At 45.5% G+C, this 20,544-nt stretch overlaps 1 protein-coding gene across 1 annotated transcript in view; it reads left to right on the plus strand.

The window, feature by feature from the left end:
* The window catches only part of cdk5rap2 (CDK5 regulatory subunit associated protein 2), a 41,626-nt gene that overhangs the window by 16,166 nt on the left and 4,916 nt on the right, over window positions 1-20,544 (plus strand). Inside the window, exons 10-43 of the mRNA XM_071515323.1 lie at window positions 1,675-1,860; window positions 2,023-2,142; window positions 2,238-2,357; window positions 2,559-2,651; window positions 2,845-3,063; window positions 3,242-3,412; window positions 3,650-3,757; window positions 3,872-4,009; window positions 4,218-4,397; window positions 4,557-4,751; window positions 5,102-5,293; window positions 5,556-5,685; window positions 5,784-5,923; window positions 6,027-6,143; window positions 6,303-6,446; window positions 6,549-6,661; window positions 6,821-6,960; window positions 8,888-9,028; window positions 9,185-9,294; window positions 9,502-9,645; window positions 10,163-10,264; window positions 10,419-10,606; window positions 10,724-11,075; window positions 11,174-12,809; window positions 13,110-13,217; window positions 13,654-13,802; window positions 13,966-14,375; window positions 14,501-14,733; window positions 15,071-15,122; window positions 17,636-17,842; window positions 18,187-18,397; window positions 19,363-19,678; window positions 19,891-20,016; window positions 20,415-20,528. Coding sequence (XP_071371424.1) covers window positions 1,675-1,860; window positions 2,023-2,142; window positions 2,238-2,357; window positions 2,559-2,651; window positions 2,845-3,063; window positions 3,242-3,412; window positions 3,650-3,757; window positions 3,872-4,009; window positions 4,218-4,397; window positions 4,557-4,751; window positions 5,102-5,293; window positions 5,556-5,685; window positions 5,784-5,923; window positions 6,027-6,143; window positions 6,303-6,446; window positions 6,549-6,661; window positions 6,821-6,960; window positions 8,888-9,028; window positions 9,185-9,294; window positions 9,502-9,645; window positions 10,163-10,264; window positions 10,419-10,606; window positions 10,724-11,075; window positions 11,174-12,809; window positions 13,110-13,217; window positions 13,654-13,802; window positions 13,966-14,375; window positions 14,501-14,733; window positions 15,071-15,122; window positions 17,636-17,842; window positions 18,187-18,397; window positions 19,363-19,678; window positions 19,891-20,016; window positions 20,415-20,528 — 7,105 coding nt within the window. The remainder of the gene's footprint in view (window positions 1-1,674; window positions 1,861-2,022; window positions 2,143-2,237; window positions 2,358-2,558; window positions 2,652-2,844; window positions 3,064-3,241; window positions 3,413-3,649; window positions 3,758-3,871; window positions 4,010-4,217; window positions 4,398-4,556; window positions 4,752-5,101; window positions 5,294-5,555; window positions 5,686-5,783; window positions 5,924-6,026; window positions 6,144-6,302; window positions 6,447-6,548; window positions 6,662-6,820; window positions 6,961-8,887; window positions 9,029-9,184; window positions 9,295-9,501; window positions 9,646-10,162; window positions 10,265-10,418; window positions 10,607-10,723; window positions 11,076-11,173; window positions 12,810-13,109; window positions 13,218-13,653; window positions 13,803-13,965; window positions 14,376-14,500; window positions 14,734-15,070; window positions 15,123-17,635; window positions 17,843-18,186; window positions 18,398-19,362; window positions 19,679-19,890; window positions 20,017-20,414; window positions 20,529-20,544) is intronic.

Consider the following 20,544-nt stretch of genomic DNA (forward strand, 5'->3'; position numbering starts at 1 on the left):
GTCACAGTGTTAAGACTGGATTACCAAGCTGTCTGGAGACAATTCCTCTGTGGGTTATTTATGGCCGTCTTTCTTTATTGGAAAAAAAAACTTGTGTGTTTTTAACCTGTCTGTGTCGGTCAGATTAGTATTAGAGAAGTACAGAAGTATGAGTATGTGCTGTGTGTGTATGCCATATGTTTAAGAGTGAAAGAAAGGGGATATGTTTCCAAGAGAGAGGCCTAAGGGGCCAGATAAGACTTTCCAGTGGCCTCTCCTGGACAAAGGTGAATGGGTGGAAGCAATGATGGCCAGAAAATACCTGCTCTAATCTGAAAGCTGATTTTCAGATGTACTGCCAGACAGGATAGACTCTACTCCACAGGACTGACTGGCTGCTGCCATCACCAACCAGGAGCCCCCCGGAGAGGCACCTGTATGGGCCTGATCCTAGTACCCGACATCCAGGAGAGATATTCTAGGGAGGGTCTGCAGGGATTTATGGGGGCTGGCATCGACCATAACACCGATCACTGTAGCACTCCCAGGGGATTTGATCTGATTGAATGCGTGGGGGAGAGTAGAATGGAGGCGGGAGCAGGGATTATTAAAGGCTTAGGGCTTACAGTGCGCTGCCCTTACCGGGAAGAGCTCAGTCAGTCTCCTCTGCGCTCCCTCGCTGACGCAGTGAGAGAAAATGATAGATGGCTACTCCATGGCTGGCAGGCTGACGACCATGGGGCACTGGACAGTTTGTGTGTGTGTGAGCGAGAGGCTTTTTGGAGTCTTTTAAGTACGTGAGTCTGGTATCTCAGGATCTAAGGTGCCATGAGGGACCCGTGTCGTATATGTGGGGTTCGACTGGTGGGAAGCCAGTGCCGCTGGATCTTCAGCTCATCAGCACAGAGGAAATTCCAAGTCATCCTGTCCCATGTGCTGGGCTGGGAGGTAACTCGTGATGGTCGTGGAGAGTTCCTCTGTGGGAAGTGTGTTTTCCAGTTGGAGAAGGTGGTACACTGTGATGTTGCCATCACCCAGCTGCAGGACGAACACAATACTCAGGTCCAGAAGCTCCAGGCAGAGAAAGATCACCTGATCCAGTGCCTCGTCCACATCTACAGCAAAAACAACACAACCCTGGATAAGGGTGATGGGGAGAGCACCAGTTCCAGGACTCCTGCTAGGTCCTCTGGAGCGGGCAGTCCTGACGAGGAGGCTCTGGGTCAGCTGGCCTCAGAAGGACAGCAGCAGAGGGAGGGTGGTGGTGGTCATGTTCAGAATCGTATGAGAAGGTGTGTGAGTCTGGATGTAATTGGAGGTAAAGGGGCATTCCCAGGGCGCTTGAGCCTCAGGAGGCCCACGTTTGGATCAGGGACCGGGCTGGAAGGCCTTGTGAAGAACACTGGTCTCCGAGGTACACGCCACTGCTCCCAGAGCATGTACCTTGACCTGGTCTACCGTAAGGGCACATTGTCTAGCCCTGGGTTCAAAGGTCGCTCCACATCCCTGCACTCCCTCAATCGAGACTTTGCCTCTGACACCGCTCTAGACCTTCCACCCAAACGAAAGCTCAGAGAGCCAAAGGTGTTTGCTGCCAGAGAGAGTGTCACTCATGAACCAGCAGGAAAGGTTCAGGCTAAAGCCCTGCTCCGCAGATCCTCAGGTCAGCCTTCTGTAATCTCTGACCTGATCCAGCTCCTGCGCTGCATCTCCAAACGGCAAGTCCCTGCCCCTCCAGAGAGCCGCATCCCTATCCTGAAGAGGTCTATTGCGGGCCATCTCAACCCCAAGGCTAAGCGCAGACACAGAGAGGCAGAGTGGAAGTCCCTGCATGACCTTACTGAGGAATTTGACGATGAATATACTCCTGTCAGATTGGAGGTAGTCCTGTTCAGTCACCCCAGGAGGATAAAACCACTGTAGGGCCCCTAATGAGCCATGACAGATGAAAGCTGTGTCACTAAACATACTTGCTGATATTTATAAGATGCTAATGATTTTTATTCTTTTCTTTTTTATTTATTCTGTGGTTGTGCTAAGAAGCAGAGTGAGGTTAGCCGATTGGAGTCCAACAATAAGCTGCTGAATGATGAGCTCACCCAGGCAAAAAGCACCAATGAGAACTTGACAAAAGCACTGGAGGATGCCCAGAACCAGAACAAGGTACATGGAGAAAAAAAAATTACTGTTTTTATTGTATTTAAACTATGTTTGATTGAAGAGTTGCTAAGTATGAGCTCACTAACTTATTAAAACAGACCCTGTCTGGGAAGTTGGAGGAGAACGAGAATGAGATCATCTCTGAGAAGAAAAATGCTCTGAAACGAGACAAAACCATCCAGGGGCTCACTCAAGTCCTCAGAGAAAAGGAAAAAGAGGTGAGGTTGAAACAACATAACTAATTTCACTTATTGTTGACGGTAGAACAATTTAGACAATAACCTAGGCTGCAGTTTGATTTGCCACTGCAGCAAATAATGTTTACTGTGATAAGGCATGACCCTACTCTGCCTTCACTATTATTCTGTGTTATGTAATACTCTCACACTAACCCGTCTATCTTTCTCGGTGTTGCGCAGATTTCAGAGCTGTCCCATGAGATTGAGGACAGGGACGAGGCTTTGGCCAAGGCTAGAGAGGCAGCACACAAAGCCCAACTGCAGAAATACCAGGCAAGTCACCTGCACATTCTGTATGCCAGTGTAACTGTATGCTAGATGCTAATCCTAACTCTTTGAGTGTGTCCATACATCCATACATTATTTTGCTTGCAGAAAGTCAGAATCCCTTAGAACGGTCATTGAAGAAAACAAAGTAATTTTATGCATATCTTGACATCTACATATATCTTGACGCCTCCCTCAGGGGGCAGAGGAGCACCAGACCCTATTGATGGAAAAGCAAGCAGAGCTGGCCCAACTCCAGGGGGAACACCATACCAAGGTGCTGGAAGCCCAGAAGCTGCAGCGTTCCCTGGCCAGGAGGGAGCAGGAGCTGGCTGACTTGCAGCAGGCAAAGGACCAACTGGAGGTTGAACTGGAGGATCTGCAACAGCAGAAGAAGAAAGGAGACAAAGCCCTGAATGTAAGGCAGCTGGAAGCTATCAATGATACTTGACCAAGTGAATATTTGCAATAAAACTTTCTTATGTGTTAGTAGCTTCAGAAGAAAACCCATCAGTCATTCCAAACCTTTTCTCTGATATCTATCCCCATTAAAATATCAACTTCTGTCTAACAGTATTATCATTTTCCCCCTCCAGGATCTGCACAATCAGCTGAAGAAGCTGAGTGGGCAGATTGGGGACAGGGAGAGTGCTTTGGAGCAGCAGTACCAGGAACTGCTTGACCAAACCAAAAGAAAACTGCAGGCCCACGAGGTCACCATCCAGCGCCTCACCTCCAGCCTGGCCGATAAGGAGCAGCAGCTGCAGGTGACACAGCTTCACATGAAAATGTAGCATACAGATAGATTCTAATCTGAGTTATAACCGACTATACTAGGTAAACCACTAAATGAAAGCTGAGACAGAGACACAGCAAAGAAAGTTCTGATGGGATTTGATCCTAGGCCAGCAGGGGGGATGTGTAGCCTCGGCCTTAACCACTCGACTACCTCTGGGCACTACATGTTTTTTTTTTTTAACATCCTTTTTCTCCATTTTCCGCAGGAGTACATGAACATGGCCAGAGACTTTGAGCATAGCAGAAGCCCAGGAAGCGATAACATGCTTTCCAAGCTCCGGGAACGACTGAAAGAGAAAGAGAAGGCTCTGGAGGTATGCCTTCCTCCTAGCTGCTGTGTCATCTCATCTCACACTTGTGATCATCTTCTCTCATAAGGACTACTGTGAGAGTCTCTTGATGCTGACCTTCTTTTTGTTCTCCCACAGCAAGCGTTGGATGAGAAGTTTGCTGCCATTGAGGAGAAGGACAATGAGATACACCAGCTGCAGCTATCTCTGAGGGAGAAGGAGAGAGACCTGGAGAGACTCAATAACCTGCTCTCGCACAACGAGGAAACCATTAATGTGAGGGGCTATCACCATGTTTGATCAGTAAAAATGTATTTGTTTAGATCAGATTGAAGTTAGATTAAACAGATTCTGGGTAAAGCATAGACACTGAGACAAGTAATTTGTCTTGTCCAGTAACGGACTTGTTCTCGGGAGGATGAATTTCTGTCAGATGCATCTGTCTGGAAATTACTCGGCCATTTCTCTTTCTCTCTCATTCCAGAGTTTTGACAGTCTGATCAAGGAGAAGGATGTGGAGCTACAGCACCTTGCCAACACGTTAAAGAATCTGCAGAGAGCCAAGCAGGATGTGGAGGATAACCTGAACAGATCCCTGAGGGAGAAGGACTCCATCATTAGCCAGCTACAGCTCTCACTGCAGGGCAAGACGAAGGATATGGAGGTTAGATGAGAAGTGTATTCACCCACTCACATCCTCTACTATATCTTCAGCTACAAACACTATGCTTTTTACCAGTCTGATCTAGGCCTCTACCCTGTAAAAATACTTTATAGTTAGATATTTCTTTATAACTGTTACTCCACCACCCTCTGTTTATAGGAAATGGCTGGAGCAATGCTGAGCCAGTCACAAACCCAGGCCCGTGACCTGGCCGAGCAGATGGGCCAGAGGTTAAAGGTGACAGAGGCAATGCTGGCTGAGGCTGTAAAGGCCAGGGAGAGGCTGGTCGCTGACAATGACAGTGCTGTGGAAGGACTGTTGGCCACCATTAGCAGCAAGGACCAACTTCTTAAGGTCAACACTTAATTATCAAATCACGTTTCCGGCTCACACTCACAGACACACACGCCACAGGATTAAAAAAGGAGAATGCTGCACACTGCTTTATGTGCAAGCATTGGAAGCAGTGTGCTGCATTACCCTTTTTTTTAAATCCAGTTCTACAGAAGGCCGTGCAGAAAGTGGGCAGATTTGCGTTGTAAAAAACGATTTACCTAATTAAATATATTCAATTTACAGATGTAGAAAATATATTTACAAAACTGACACTCACTTCACTTCACCCTGTTATTTTTCTCTCCAACTCCAACTAAATGTACTCAGTCAGCCTCTCATTACTTTCATCTGTTCTTTTGTCTCCCTAGGAGTCTGCAGAGCACTACAACCGCATGCTGTCTGAGAACACCCAGGAGATCCAGGAACTGAGGAAGCAGCTGTGTGACAGACAGCAGCAGCTTGCTGCCGCGGAGAAACACACCTCCACAGCAGCCCAGGAGGGTTATCTAGAGACTGCTCAGCTCCGAGCCCTGCTGGCGGAAAAGGACAGCCTAATCAACGTAGGTTCCTCTGGGATACAATGCAGTCACTCAGCTGGAAAACACGCTTGACTGACAAGCATAACAAGACAAGGGTACCAAAACTCCAGAGGGGTGTAACAAATACTCCTTGCCTCCATTCCGACTTCAAATTACTTGGAGGTTTATCTGAAACGTGTTTTGACTTTTGCAATTCGGCTGACAGATGTCTTGACAGAATTTGTGGTGGTCAGTTGAATATGTCTGTATGTGCTAACTTGTCCGCTTCATTGTAATTTTGCAGAAGCTTCTGGAGCGTGGTCAGGAGAGAGACCAGTTCCTTGCTGAGATGAGGCAGAAGGAGGAGCCAGAGCATGTGCTGGAGCTCAGACATACCATCCAGATCATGCAGGAGAGGCTGGAAGAAAGGGAAGGTGAGGCATCTAGGTCTAAGGCCCTTTTAAGTGGATATTTCTAATAAGTGAGAGTACCTGTCGGTCCTACATTTGATTCTGTTTTGTGCACCCTGAAGCTGAGCTGTCCAGGAGGAACAGTGAAGATAACTTGGAGAACGTTCCACTCACCAAGAAAACAGCCGTCATTCTGAAGAAGGAGCTAGCACAGAAAACCGAGGCGCTGAACAAAGCACTGAAGAGGGAGAATGAACTGAAGGTCAGCAAATAATGTGCATTTTTTTTCTCATCTCCATAATTGGGACACTGTTGCTGACATTTTCTTTTTGTGTTATCCCCCAACTTATTTCCTCTATATCCAGATTTCACTGGCAGAGCTACAGTCAGTGTTAACTGAGCTGGAGGGACGCAATGAAGGCCAGGCTGCTAATATAGAGTCCCTGACCACCACTCTGGAGACCAAGGATGAGATTATCAACGTAAGGCATTACCCTTTCACATAGTCGCACTCTTGTCAGACATGGAGACACACATTGGCTTTGAATAAGGAGCTTTACCTCTCACCACACTTGAACTTGGTGGCCTCTTCTTTAGCAGTCTTAGTACTTAGGACTTGTGTTTTGTATGCCTCTGGGCAGGTCCTCCACCAGCGTCTTGGCCAGAGAGGGGACAGTCAGACTGGCCATACCCAGGATCAGGCCTCTGGGGCAGGGGTGGAGAGATCACTCCCTGGCCTACCTCAGAGAGAGAGAACCATCATTGGTGGCGACAGCCAACAAGAAGTACATTAAAAACCTTTCTAACCATTCTGCTGAATGAAACATCAGGAAACAACATTTATTACACTTAATATTAATGCTCTTTCCTCTCTCGTCTCTTCCCAGGCTTTGCCGAACCTTACAGGCTTGCAGGAGGAGCATGAGGCCCTGAACAGAGCGCTTAGGGCCGAGCAACAGCTCTACTCCAGCCTGGTCAGGACCGTCAAGGAGCAGGACAGGTAGGGGAGGGGATATGTTAGTGCTATGGATTACTGAAAATGAAAAGATTATTATTTAATTTATTTGATGACATTGATAAGGAATTTAGGTTGAGAAGGAGAGTAAACAAGCCTTACTGTGTCTTTCTGTTTGTGTGTGTGTGTGTGTGTGTTTTGCAGTGCCCAGCGTCTCCATGCCCTGCAGCTGGAGCTGACAGCAGTGCAGCTCCTCAGGCAGCAACTAGAGGAGGGCATTAAAACCAACGAAGAGTTAAGGGACGACTTGGAGAGAGAGATACACAGAGCCCAACTCGGAGAAGGTGCGGTGAAAACACACTGGGATGTAGAGGAGGATAGGGACTGAAAGGGCTATTTATAACCTTAAATTAGTAGAAGAGTCAATAAACTATAGTTCAGGATGAAGTATATCCATAGCCTAGGACCAGTACCAAAAGGGAACACACACACACGCACACGCGCACACACACACACACACACACTGTACACAAACTGTATTCATTGTCCAATGTGTGTGCTCCAATAATATTTCCCACTAACAAGCTCATATCCCCTCTTTATCAGTCGCTTTGTTCAGCATGCACACCTGGTCCTTTCCCTCCTCATCCTTGTTTGTGCTCTTTCTGTTCACTGCTCTTTACATCATCACCTGTTCATCTGCATGTATTAGTCCATATCAGCGTCGCTCTTCACTTTCATTGTTACTGTATGTGTGATTTGATTTCACATCTACCCAAACTGTTTCTCACTTCATCTGTCCTTTATTTAAAAAAAAAAAAGTGAATAAATGCTGCTGTTTGCCTGTCTTTCTGTCTCTCACTTTTAACATTCTGTCTGCTTGATTTGACTGTCCATTAAAAGATTTGGTTGTCTGTCGATTGCATCACCTCTCTAACACCCCATTGGTTATTAATCCAACCCATGCAACCATCTGTCTCATGAATTAGATGTAATCACATAAGTATGTCATTATATAACAACTAGAGAAAGGTATTGAAGGCTCTTATACTATCTTCTGAAGAAAGTAGATACAGAAATGCAAATCTGTGGTTCTCCTGAAATAAATTGCAATCCATTTGAACTCAATTTCATATATACATGCTGACTTCACATAGAAAATAACCCTATTCCCTCAGTCCCCTTCATTAAAAGGGTTGCCATGGAAAAAGTCCCAAGTTCATAATCATATGACTTCATATAATTCACGCACTGTTGATGTAACACCATCACTGCTTCAGAACCAAAAGCACACAAGAGTAGATGCCAGTAGTGTGATGTCCGAGCGTAGCACCATTGAGACTGATTGCAAGAGTCAGTGTGTGCACATGTAGCTGTCTAAGCCAAATCACTTCAGCTGTGAGCCTGCTCCTGGGTGCCCACCCACATGCATGTGTGCGCATGCCCGTGTCTGTATGAGAAGTGCATCCTCATCCCCGGCCCTAGTCTAAAGTGAGTCAGGTGTATAAATAGGTCATCTGTAAGTAAGAGGCCCATGGCTCGCACTCACAGTTGCTCAGATAACAGAGGATGGATATAGCCAATTATAAAGGGAGAGAGCTCTTTTTTTTTTTTTTAGCTGCTGCCAGAAGGTAGCATAAGTCGTTCTGTCTGTCAGTCGGTCGGTCTCAAAAATGACAAAAAACACTATTGCGCATGTGCCATTGCGGGACACAGCTATAAACACTCTACGAGCCTGGTTGACTCAGAGTTTAGCTCGGTTGGTAAAGCATAGGTTAAATTGCCACACCAGAGATCCTGGGTTGTAATCCCAATGGAGTCAATTTAGCACTGCCATTTTTTCATGCATGCTGGCTTCCCCAAGCGCCAAGCTGTCCACAGCTTATCACAAATTATGTGCTTGTTCTACACACACTTCATGCAGACCAGAGCATCATGCACTAATGAGCTAATTGTAAAGGCTGGTTTTGGAAAGAATGTACAGTCTGATTCACTTCTCTTACCTCATGTCTTGGTTAATCATAATATATATAATATGCGTGTGTCTGTGTATATACATTATAATAACTTAAATGTTCATATATCATACTGCGTGCAGTTAAAAATTTGTGCGTCTGAATGTGAAAGACGGTCGATTAGACATACTGCAACACTTTTTCACACATATAAAAACAGGGGTCACATATGCAAAGGGTAGTATATGCACTTCTAAATGCATGGTCTGTCACTCCAGAGACATTTCTCTGTGTAACCCTCTGCATATCTGTTCAGGTATGGATCAAGTTGATCCCAAAGAGCTAGAGAGCATGAGGCATCAGCTTGAGGATGCCCAGCGCTGGAATACCTCTCTGCAGGCCCGGCTGGGAGCCATCCAGAACCGCGGAGGAGGGGTGGGAGGAACCAGCGAAAGTGGTAAAACAGAATAACACACACTGGATCTTAACACCCAAATGCAATCCTGCAAGGTTCCTCAAATCATGCATTTTACCTTCAAAATGCTAAGAGTTTTGATAGATGATAATATTTTTACTTTGGTGTGTTGCTCTAACTCTGTTTTCTGTGCTTCAGGTGACACTTTGAGTTTCATAGGAGATCAGACTTCCTACATGAGCATCTGTGTGGGAGAGGAGCTGGGAGAGGGCTTGTCTCAACTCTCTGCACAGGAGCTCAGGCAGAAGGTGAGTTCCTTTCCAAACTAGCAAATCTGTTGGAAATTAACTTATAAATAGAATTGTCTCTACCTTACGTCAATACCTTACATTATAGCCTCATATAAAATTGCTTAACAATAGGTATCGCTTTTATTATTTAGCGGAATCTGTCATCAAAATCTTTCTAGGAGAAAGATGATATGAATGGATAATGTTAGCCCTTCTGTGCCTTAGGTGATGGAGCTGCAGGACTGTGTTAGCCGACAGCAGGCTCTGAATGGGGAGCTGCAGAGAAGGTTGTTGCTGTTGGAGGGGTCAGATCATGACACTTCTAGCAAGGATGACCGAAACCTGGCCAGCACTAGCCCTTGGAAACAGGTTAGGGGCCATAAAATACCTCCGCAGATGGAAGAGGTTGTACTTAAAATCTTAGAATAAACGGTATCTTTCTTTGATTTATCTTTGGTATTTTTGCATTCCCATATGTAGCAAATACTTAAAATCATTTCTCAGTCATTATCCGACATCCTTCTATATTTCCTCCTTTCTAACCTCTGAACCTTTGAACCTAAGTCTTCACCTCTGCTCTGGTTAGCTTGTTCTGTCTCCTACTAATGTCTCTTTTCTCTGTGGTACTATATGTGTTATTTCTCTAACCAGTGCATTTTTTGTCTGTAGCAGAAAATATCTTTCTTTCTTTCCTTCACCTTTCCTAATCAGTCCCTCTTTTCTTATCTCTTTGTCCCATGAAATGGTCTCTCTTTCCATGCCACATTAGACACGTCATGCCATTCTGCTGTTGCTGTGCAGTGCCTTTTATGGATTCTGTTCCCTCATTAAATTTTCTTTTATCAAGCCATGTGTGTCACACTCGCCTCCCATCCCATTACTCTAGCAGCTAGAGAAGAGGCAGGAGGAGCAGGCTTCGGCCCACAGTAACAGGATGCACCGCCCTGGTCAGGATAAAGAGAGCCAGACAGACATCAAACTGGGACAGGTATGAAATGGGTGATCGTCTATGGGATTGGTACTCCAAACACTATTTAATTTTTTATTTATTTTTAATCTTTTCAAGTCAAGGGAACAAAATGGTGAATTCCCAAGCTTCATGTAACATAAACCAATTTGTTTTTTTAACATCTCCCTTTTAGATGGTGTCTGGAAACCTGTTTGGTGATGTAAGTATAAACAGTGGCCATGGCCAGACTGGAGAGCATGCGCAGCCTGGCAGTGACACCTTGGACAATGGCAAGAGAGATTTTGGGGATAGGAACACAGACTGGATGGCACTCAAGTCCCTTCTAGCTGATTGTGGGGCCACATCAGTCTCCCACCTCAGGTGAGTCAGACAAGTGTTGCTTTTGTTCAACAGTATCCAGCTCCTACTCTTATTTTCATTATAACCTAAAAGTCAGTCAGCCTGAACAGTGAACAGACCAGTTTTCCCTTGCTACAGAGAGGAGCTGCTCAGACTCAGGTCGGAGAATGGGGAGCTGCGGGGTCTCCTGAAGGAAGAAAAATCTACTGAGTCTAAAGAGAAAGAGAGCACAGACACCTCAGGGGACAGCAGCGATGGACAGGCTGAACTGAGAAAGACTGTGGAGAGACTGAGGGCAGAAGCAAAAGGTCACTATAAGGTCATCAGGCTGTTGAAGGAGCAGTTAGGGAGGACCTCTGGGGATGCGTCGGACGGGGAGACCCATGTCACCACAGAGCTAATTGTCAGCATGGCCCAGGAGATGGAGAGTCAACAAACTAAAGGCCAGTCACACAGCAAGAGCACAAACCAGCACATCACAAGGCACAGGGTAAGCTTTGCGTTGTGATTGCAATAGAAAGAAACACAACATTGCTCTTTGTAGAAAGTGTAAGTTTTATCTTTATCCTTCTCTTTTTTCTGTTGTAGGCAGGTGTCAGATCTCGCCTTCCAGTCCCTGTGAGGCTGAGAATGGAAGCTAGCAGTAGCAGGCAGTCTGTGGGCCAGCAGACAGGGCAGGGCTCTGACCATCTGAAAACTGATGCACTTCAGCACCTACATTTGGACCATGTGTATGGGTCTGACCGGCACTCGCCTGCAGACTCTGACTCCCCCAGGTCACCCCAGTACAGCACTTCCCCTTGTTCCACCCCCAGATATGCCCGTCGCAGCGGCAGTCCAGTGGGATCTGACAAGGGCTCCGAAGCCAGACAGACTCTGGACCAGGCCCAGGCAGACTCCCCTCTCTTTACCCAGTTGGAGCTGCTCCACCAGGAGTGCCAGGAGAAGGAGGCTCTGATCAACAAGCTAGAGGAGCAGCTTGCTGATTGGGAGGATCTCCATGCACAGCTCCAGGAGAAGGACCTGCTTAATCACCAGTACGTGGAGGCCTTACAGGCTGCAGAATCCACCATTGCTTACCTGACTGCCTGCAACCTGGACAGCCAGGGTGGACTTGGGTCACACTCCAGTTTGTGTACAGGTTCTGGCAATGTGGGCTCAGATGCTGCCCTCCAGAGCAGATGCATTGAACTGCAGAAGGCTCTACAGGAGAAGGAGAAGCTCAACAGCCAGCTTATAGAGTTTTTGAACATGGCTGAGAAAGCTATCTCCTCCCTCACTGCTTCTTTGTCCTCCTCTGATACCCCAGAGAACAGTGCAGACATCGGTGAGCTATGTTTGAAGTTAGAGACCGCCATACAGCAGATGAATGCATCATTAGATAGAAAGAGCCCAGGAGGGGTCTTGGGAGGTCCCAGGGGCCCTCTCCCGGAGCTGCAGCGACATGCAGACTCCTTGCAGGAGGCACTGTGGGAGCAGAATAGGCTTAACGCAGAGCTGCAGGAAAAGCTGAGGGCTGCAGAGGCTGTTGCTGCACAACGTGGCCACAACAATTCTAGCACTAGCCAGGATGGTAAGTCACTGAAAAAAGAGGAGTCACAGGGACATTATGGGAAAATGGGAAGTTCTGGTAATATCAGTTTAAGTCAGAAGGAGATGACCAAGTGTCTAACTGACTGCCTTAGTGCAGCAGAGTCTGCCATCGCCTCTCTGACAGCGCACTGTACCAATACTAGCACCTCTACCTCTGGTAGATCAGCTCAGACCAGTCTTGACCTGCAGCAGCATTTAGACAGGCTTCAGAGAGCCTTGCAAGAGAGGGAGGAGCTGGGAGGCCAGACCGAACCCACCCAGCCAACCACCAAAGCCCCCAGCACTCAGTCCACTGCTTGGGCTGGAACCAAGGGACGACTTCACCAAGCGCTCCATCACAACCTCTGCCTCCTCCACAAGGCCTTCGGTGATCACTCCCAGAGGATTTCTGAACTCCAGACTTCTCTACAGGAGGAGAGGGCCTGCAGAGAGGAGAGCGAGGCCCAAAGGAGAGGGCAGGATGCCAAGGGATTACCACAGAGTGCTCAGGCCCAATTGGAGACTCTCCAGAAGGCACTGAGGGAGAAGAAGAGAGCCTGTAAGAGCCTGGAGGAGAAACTGGCCACTGCTCAATCCATTATTGCCCTGCAGAACTCATCCAAGAAACCCTCCCATGAAACTGCACAGAAAGGTAAGGCAACACTTGCTGATGTTTGCATCTGTGCTTCAGCATGTGCGGATATGTTGTGCATGATAGCGAGTCAATTTTGATCTAATAATTTTGTATTGAAAGCAGAAATTAAGTAGGATCTGTGCAATTGATGGCATGAAAGCAAATTCTAAATCCCTCTTTGTGTAATGTTAAACCCCTTTGTCATATTATCTGGATAAATATGACAAACTGACCAGTAACATGATGAAAGAGAGAGATGGAGGACATACTTAATGTGTTACAAGTATCTCTTCCTAACCCGACATATATTGCCTCCAGTGCCGGCTCTGGAGCAGGATGACAAGTGCGTGCAGGTGGATTTGCAGGACCTGGGTTACGAAACCAGTGGCAAGAGTGAGAACGATAGGGAAGAAAGCAGTAGCACAGGTAGATGGCTTCTGGACAGACTCTGCATGTCTGCTGACTGGGCACTAATCTTAATTGTGGATAGATTATCTCCATGTGTCTGCATGAGGAATGAACAAAGGCAACTGTACCACTGTCTGTTATCTTCAGTTTGCTGTTTGGGTCTCATAACCACACAGTCTCTCTTCTGGTTTTAATATGGGATTTCCTGGCGCTGCTGACAAATCTGAACAGGCTGTCAGTATGCTGCGTTGACTGTTTCTTGCATGTTTCCACTCTGTTTGGCAATGGCTTTCCAACACTCCATAACTTTTCACTTCCCTTGTCTTATTCCACAGCTCAACTGTATTTCAATTTTTTTTTTTCCACCTATGGCACTATCACCTTTAAATTTCCACAAGATATCATGTTTTTCTTTTCCCCATTTGACTGTTGTTTCTGTCATTTGTGTTGCTAGATCTCGAGGTTGGTGTGCAGCCCAGTGGCAGTGTGTCCAGCCTGCCTTCCCTGTTAAAACAGGAGCAGGCCACCTTCTCCTCTACGGAGAACCTGGACACAACTTGCAGCACTTCCTACCCCAGCTCTCCTGCTCTCAGCTCACCTAAGGTAAACACATCTATCCATTTTAATGTTCAACCAAATGGAAAAAAATCAATATGCTTTCAATTAAATTCCATTCAACAAGAATTTGCTGTGAAAATTGCGCAATCCAGAATATCAGTGGACACTGATATTAGCATTTTACTAACCTTCCCCTGTCTATTGCCAGGTGAGTCTGAAAAGCCTACAGGCCTATGAAGACTATGGTGTGTCTGAGGATCCACTTCAACTCCAGGCCCAAGTCAGAGAGCTGAAGGTCCAGCTGGAAAGCCAGACCAGAGTCATCCTCCAAATGCAAAGCTTCCTGCGCAGGAACTCCCTATCCAGCGACCTAGTTACCACCACCTCTGACCCCTCCATGGTCAGGGACAAAGAGGGAACACAGAGGGAGGGCAGCAACCAAGAGAGGAGCTACAAAAGTGGGGAGCTTAGAGAGGAACAGGAGGGGGAGAACCAGGTGATGAAGAATAAGACCAGCCACCTGAGTGCAGAGCTGGAAAGAGAGAGCACTTTGAACAGGAGCATGAGTGAACAGCTGCAGCAGGCCCAACAGCGCAGCCGCTCTGCCTCACCTGCTAGGTCAACACTCTATTTTATTACATTATCACTATTACACTATTTGACGCTGAAAGTTGCAAAATCAATGTGAAAATCAACTTGACTATTGCCATTCTCCCCCGGCCCTCATTCTGTCTTCTCCACAGACTGGACTCCCTGGTGCAGTCCCAGGCCAGGGAGCTGTCACAGTTGAGGCAGCAGATCAAGGAGAGCCGTGGGCTGGGAGCCCTGCAGCGTCGGCAGCTGGAGGAGCTGAGCAGGGCCTTCAAGGATCTGCTGCAGGCCAGTGATGTAGACTACTACATGGGGGAGGTCCTCAAAGATCAGCTGGACAAGAGCCTGAGTATCCTGGACAGGCTGGAGGGACGGCTGGACAAAGGTAAGTTGTCTTGGTGTTATTTGTATTCTTTGGCTTTTGAGAAACGGTGCTGAACAGAACAACAACAACATAGACAGACACAATTACTCATTTGATATCACTGATGTTTGACTTGGCAGAACTTAAATAATACAAAATCCCCATAAGCTTAAGGCATCTAATGGCTCTTAAAAAGCATTCAGCATTCAGTAGTTCTTAGCGCTTTAAGAGATAGACAGACAGACATGAGAGAGAGCAGTAGCCACTGGCAGAGAGAGACATGAGCACAAAGGAGCAGTGAGCTGTAACTGATTTTAAGAGACAGTTCCTTCACAATCTCTTTTTCTCTGTCTGCTAGGAGATGCTTATCTAGATAATGACGATGCGGCGGCTCTGGAGCTGGCTCAAAGGTACGTCTCAACCTTTCTTACTACACCGTTGCTTATTGTTTATTGTTAATTTAACATGGCCCGCTGTTTGCGGTAAATTTGTTTTGTGTTAATTAGAGGTGCACCAGTAGTATCTAGTATTGGCCAGTCCAGCTCCCAGTACTACTATGCGATCAGTATCCAAAAGCTGAATGCTATGTAGGAAGAGTCTCCTTTAATCAGGTTATGTTGCCGTCTGATATCTCAGAGTTGTTTTGATGCTTGCCTTGAGCCCCTTTTCAAGACCTCCCCCCTTCTACTGCTTCCCAATTGCCTTATTACCCTGGGCGGTCCATGTATTGTTTGTTTTGTATAGTGTCCTGCTGTTGACCCACTTACCCAGTCCTGGATTAGATGAACTGACCTGTTTTTTCATGTCAACCAAAACACTCAGGTTTTATTGCCCATAACTGGGTCAGTGTTGTCTTACTCAATCCTTTGACTGGCTGTTGAGTCTCTAGAACATCAGGACATGCATAAAAAAAACAATTCACACACTCTGACACCAAAAGTCAACACTTAATTATCTACTATAATTAACTATAATTTCATAGGTCAAGCAACATAGTCCAGCAATAGGCCAAAAAAAAATGCCACATTTAGTATACGTGTACAGTTCCTTGCCCTGAACATTTTCAGAATTGGAACCCTTGCAAAAATGGTGCTGATTAGCTGTGGTAGCAATCTTTATTCCTGCCATTCCTAGCAAATGGGTTTTCAGAGAACTGCCATCGCTATTTTCCCATATGCTTGATTGATAGTGAAATGGCAGTGTTAGTGGTACTCGTAAAATTGCAATTTCATTGTATTTATTGATTAGGGTTGCAAAGGGGTGGAAAATTTCCGGTAAATTTCCGGAAAGTTTCCGGTAAATTTCCATGGGAAGTTAAGCTGGGGAATTTTGGAAATATTCCAAATTGGAAACTTTCCATGGGAATTATGGGAATTTATGGGAATTTATGGGAATTTATGGGAATTAATGGGAATTTATGGGAATTAACTTGGAATTGAGGGTAATTTAATGGAAAGGTATCATATCCAAGCATAAATATTTGTTTTGTTATAAGCAGACATCCATCCAAAATAATACAATTAAAACAGATTTATTTGTAAGTAGAACTTTATCAAGTGTTAAATATTTTATTGAACAATCAATTCTTTCATTGAAGAACAAAAACATGAATGTTGAGTTAAATATTACTCATCCCCCCGACCCAACCCATTCAAAAATTAACAAAAATGCACAGGAATGCACAGTGCATGTAGGGGGCGTGGTCTCAATAGCCCTGCAGTAAGCAGTGTGCTATGTGTGCATGTGATTGAGGAATAGCATAGATATTCAACTGTACTTGCATGATATCTGGTTGTTTTAGTCAGGATTATGCTAAAATATATTTTCCCCAACTATATTTAAGTTCCCTATTAAGAGCACACCTTCAATTCCGTAAATTCCTGGTTTATTCCCGTTTATTCCCATAAATTCCCGTTAATTCCCATAAATTCCCGTTAATTCCCATGGAAAGTTTCCAACTTTGAAAATTCCCGGAATTTTGCAACCCTATTATTGATACAATAATATCATTGAGTTCACCATTACGTGATGATGTGAACAGTTTATGATGTTTTCCATAGCACTATTGTATCCCTTGGCCATAAAAATATAGCTACAGACATTTTTTTCAGTCTTATAATGGTCAGTACAACAAGAACACATGAAAACCCATTTTGGGGGCATAAAGAAAAATGGCACCATGGATGATCAGTACCATTTTTACGATGGCTCCAATTTTGAAAATGTTCTTGACATCAAACTGTGACTATATTTATTGCTTTTACACAAATCTGATTCATTTAGTTTGGATCATATTTGAGACATCGATCATCACTTGAGATGAATGGTTTGTAACCACCAAATCAACAAAATCATCAGTTTTGTTTTGATCACATTGGAGAATGTTTTTTAAACTGATCACATTTAAGAGCCAAATGGATAGATTTCCTACAAGTTAGAGCTGCAACGATTAATCGATTAATCGATTAGTTGTCAACTATTAAATTAATCGCCAACTATTTTGATAATCGATTAATCGGTTTGAGTAATTTTTTAAGAAAAATAAGTCAAAATTCTCTGATTCCAGCTTCCTAAATGTGAATATTTTCTGGTTTCTTTACTCCTCTATGACAGTAAACTGAATATCTTTGGGTTGTTCACAAAACAAGACATTTGAGGACATCATCTTGGGCTTTGGGAAACACTGACCGACATTTTTCACCATTTTCTGACATTTTATAGACCAAACAACTAATCGATTAATCGAGAAAATAATCGACAGATTAATCGACAATTAAAATAATTGTTAGTTGCAGCCCTACTACAAGTGATGATTACAAAGTTGATCACAAAACGTTGAGGATGTCCTCAGCAGGGTCTCAAATTTCTGTTCACATGTTGTATCATGATGTATGTTATTGCATATTGTCACTGGTGTGGCCAGTCTTGGGGAGCTCCAGCAGGGATTGCAGGAGCTGTTCTCCTATAAGAACGTCAGTGATCTTCCAGACAGCTCAGCTAGAATCCAGCAGGAAATAGATTACCTGCGTGTGGAGCTAGAGGGCGAGAGAGAGCTGCTGCAGCAGCACCTCAGCCTCCTCGTCCAACAAAACCTCAACCTGGCTGAATGCACCAGGGAGCAGTTGGACCTGTGAGTGGCATCCGGGCTTGATCTAAGAGGACAGCATGATGTTTGCTGTGAACTCTTCTTTCATGTTTTCAAACTGGGTGTTTCTCCTTCAAAGTTGCGAGCCCTCTGGCTATAAAGACATTCAACATGATATTTTTCTTGGCTCCTGTAACGTTCAGTCTTTCTTTTTGAGTGCTATTCATCAAGCTGTCCCACTGTGTGATTATCTTCCCTGTTTGATGTTGTGTTTCGCTCTACAAGACTCTTAGAGATGATGTGATAGATGGCTCAGTCTCCCACATCAGGCAGCTAGAGTTTATCTAAGCAGTTATTCACATGTCAAATCGCCCCTCCATGTGTACCAGGTTGTCAAAGGAGCTGCAGGAGAAGAACCGTCTCATCCAGAGCATGCAGAGCCAGCTCAGAGGCCAGAGCGCCAGCAGCCACCACAGCTCCAACTCTGATCTGTACCACTTCGATAGGGCCTCTGCCTCCTTCCACAACAGCCCAACCACACAACCTGGCAACCTTGCTGCTCATGGTAAGCACCTAGATTGGGCCAACATTACCGATTTTGTCAAATATGCTACAGATGTTCAGATGCAACGATTTAAACATAGTTCAACATGTCTTGATAATGGCATTTACCCAAACTATTTGTGAATGGATGTGAAAGCCAAGTACAATTATAGTGTTAAGTATCCCAGAAGATGGGCCCAGCCAGGTATAGTGTGTACTTGACTCTCCGGTTATTTTGGCCACACTGGGATTACCTCAGTTCCCTCCATTAAAAATGGATATTTTTTCCCCTTTCCCTGGCCTAGTGGTATGGCATTGAGATTGCCTGAATCCCTGTTCTTGGGCCTGGCCAGTCTAGTAGCAGCTAGTAATGGCACTTATTTTCCACTCAGATCTATTCTGTTGCAGTCAGGCGTCCCACAGGACAAAGCGGGCTGGCCAAGGGCAGAACAGGTGTCCAATTTCAATCCACCTCCACTTAAAGCTGCATTATTCAGTGGCACCTATCCGGTTTAATCTTCAAATTGTGTTTCCCTCAGAGAGGAGACAGTGAAGGCTATTACGGAGACAGATTACGCTTGTGGCAATGTGTGAGCTCCTGCAGAGGGCTGCAGCCCTAAACTCTCATTTCCCTTAGTGCACTCAGTTGAAAGGCTACTTACAAAGGTTCAGCTTGTTCTGCAGCTAGTTGTGTTAGCATGGAGGCTAGGCTATAGCAGTGGAGGACATTCTGATCTACCACGGCTAACTACCCTTGTCAAAGTAAGACCTAGTGTAAGGTTATGGATATAGAGAATGGAATAGTGAATGTAGAGGGGAAACGGAATGGTCTTTCACAAAGACGATGGAAAAGGGCACTGAAGAAGGTCACTAAATATAAACCCATGGGTATGATGAATATCTGTTGTTGACATGTGTTGTGTGTTAATTTTCTGTAACCACTGTTGTCTCCCACTCCATTTATAGCCCAGAGAGATACCACTGAAGGGACAGGAATAGCTTTGGAGGCTGCGGTCCAGCAGCAATTCCCTCCTGTAGGAGGAGCCGAGGCTGAAGGTGTTACTGGTCGTAGGGACAGTGCCAGCAGACTGCAGGGCCTGCAGAGGGAGAATGGGCGACTGCAGGAACAACTGAGGAGCAGTGAGGAACTCAGTGCTACCCTGCGCAGCGAGCTGGACCTGCATCGTTCCATTATGGCCCAGACCAGCTCCCACCATCAGGGACAGGATGAAAGCCAGGACTGGGATGGGTCAGAGCCTGAGATAGAAGCCCATAACGGAGAGGGACACCCAGCCTCACACCAGGATACTACTGGACTGCCTCGCACTATGAATCCAGGTAAATACGATTCGGAGGTAGATTGATTTCAAAGTTTGTTTTATATTTGTTTCTAGGGCATGGTTCAGTACATTCACTATGCTTAATTGATTATAAGCCAGTAATGTGCATTGTATGTTCATGGTGTAGCAACATTGTGGGGATTTGCTGTTTGAATGAACATGTACAGTGTCAGTATGTGACTTAGCTGTGTGTGTGTGTTTCTCTGTTAGACCTCCTGGCAGAGCATCTACAAGAGATCCGAGCATTGCGGCAGCGCCTGGAGGAGAGCATCCGCACCAACGACCGCCTCAGGGAACAGCTGGAGAGGAGACTGGCTGAGGTGGAGAAAGACCCAGGTACACACATAACCCCTCTCTCTCTCTCTCTCTCTCTTTCTCTCTCTCTCTTGCTGTGTCTCATTCTCTCTCTGTCAGTGTGATTGTTAGGATATCTGTTACATATTGTCCATGCATTTCCACAATGTCAGCTTTTCACGAACTATGAAAAACAGCCTTGTTTCTAGCTTGATGACAATGCATTTTTTGACATTATCCAATTGGTTCTGAAAGGGAATCCTAACCCCAAGAGGTCTGAAAGAGGTTTTCACATGACAGCAGCGATATGCTGATACCTCAGTTTTGAAATGTTCTGCTCAGAATGAAAATTACTTTCCCTTATTCTATGTGCTTATGGTCTTATCTTATTTGCTGATCGACTGATAGAGTGTGTATATGTGTGTGTATATGTTCAGCAGCTACCAACATCTTCATCCACGGCACGGAGGAGCAGGGTCAGCTGGCCAACGAGGTGCGCTTCCTATGGGGGCAGAACCAGTCCCTGAAGGAGCAGCTCAACCTGGGTTCTAGAGGTAACACACTTTTTCT

This window comes from Centroberyx affinis, unplaced genomic scaffold (assembly GCF_046629955.1).
Source record: "Centroberyx affinis isolate AG114_WGS23_722 - 3 ecotype Tasmania unplaced genomic scaffold, CSIRO-AGI_Caff_v1 ptg000338l_1, whole genome shotgun sequence".
In the NCBI taxonomy this organism is placed as follows: domain Eukaryota; kingdom Metazoa; phylum Chordata; class Actinopteri; order Beryciformes; family Berycidae; genus Centroberyx; species Centroberyx affinis.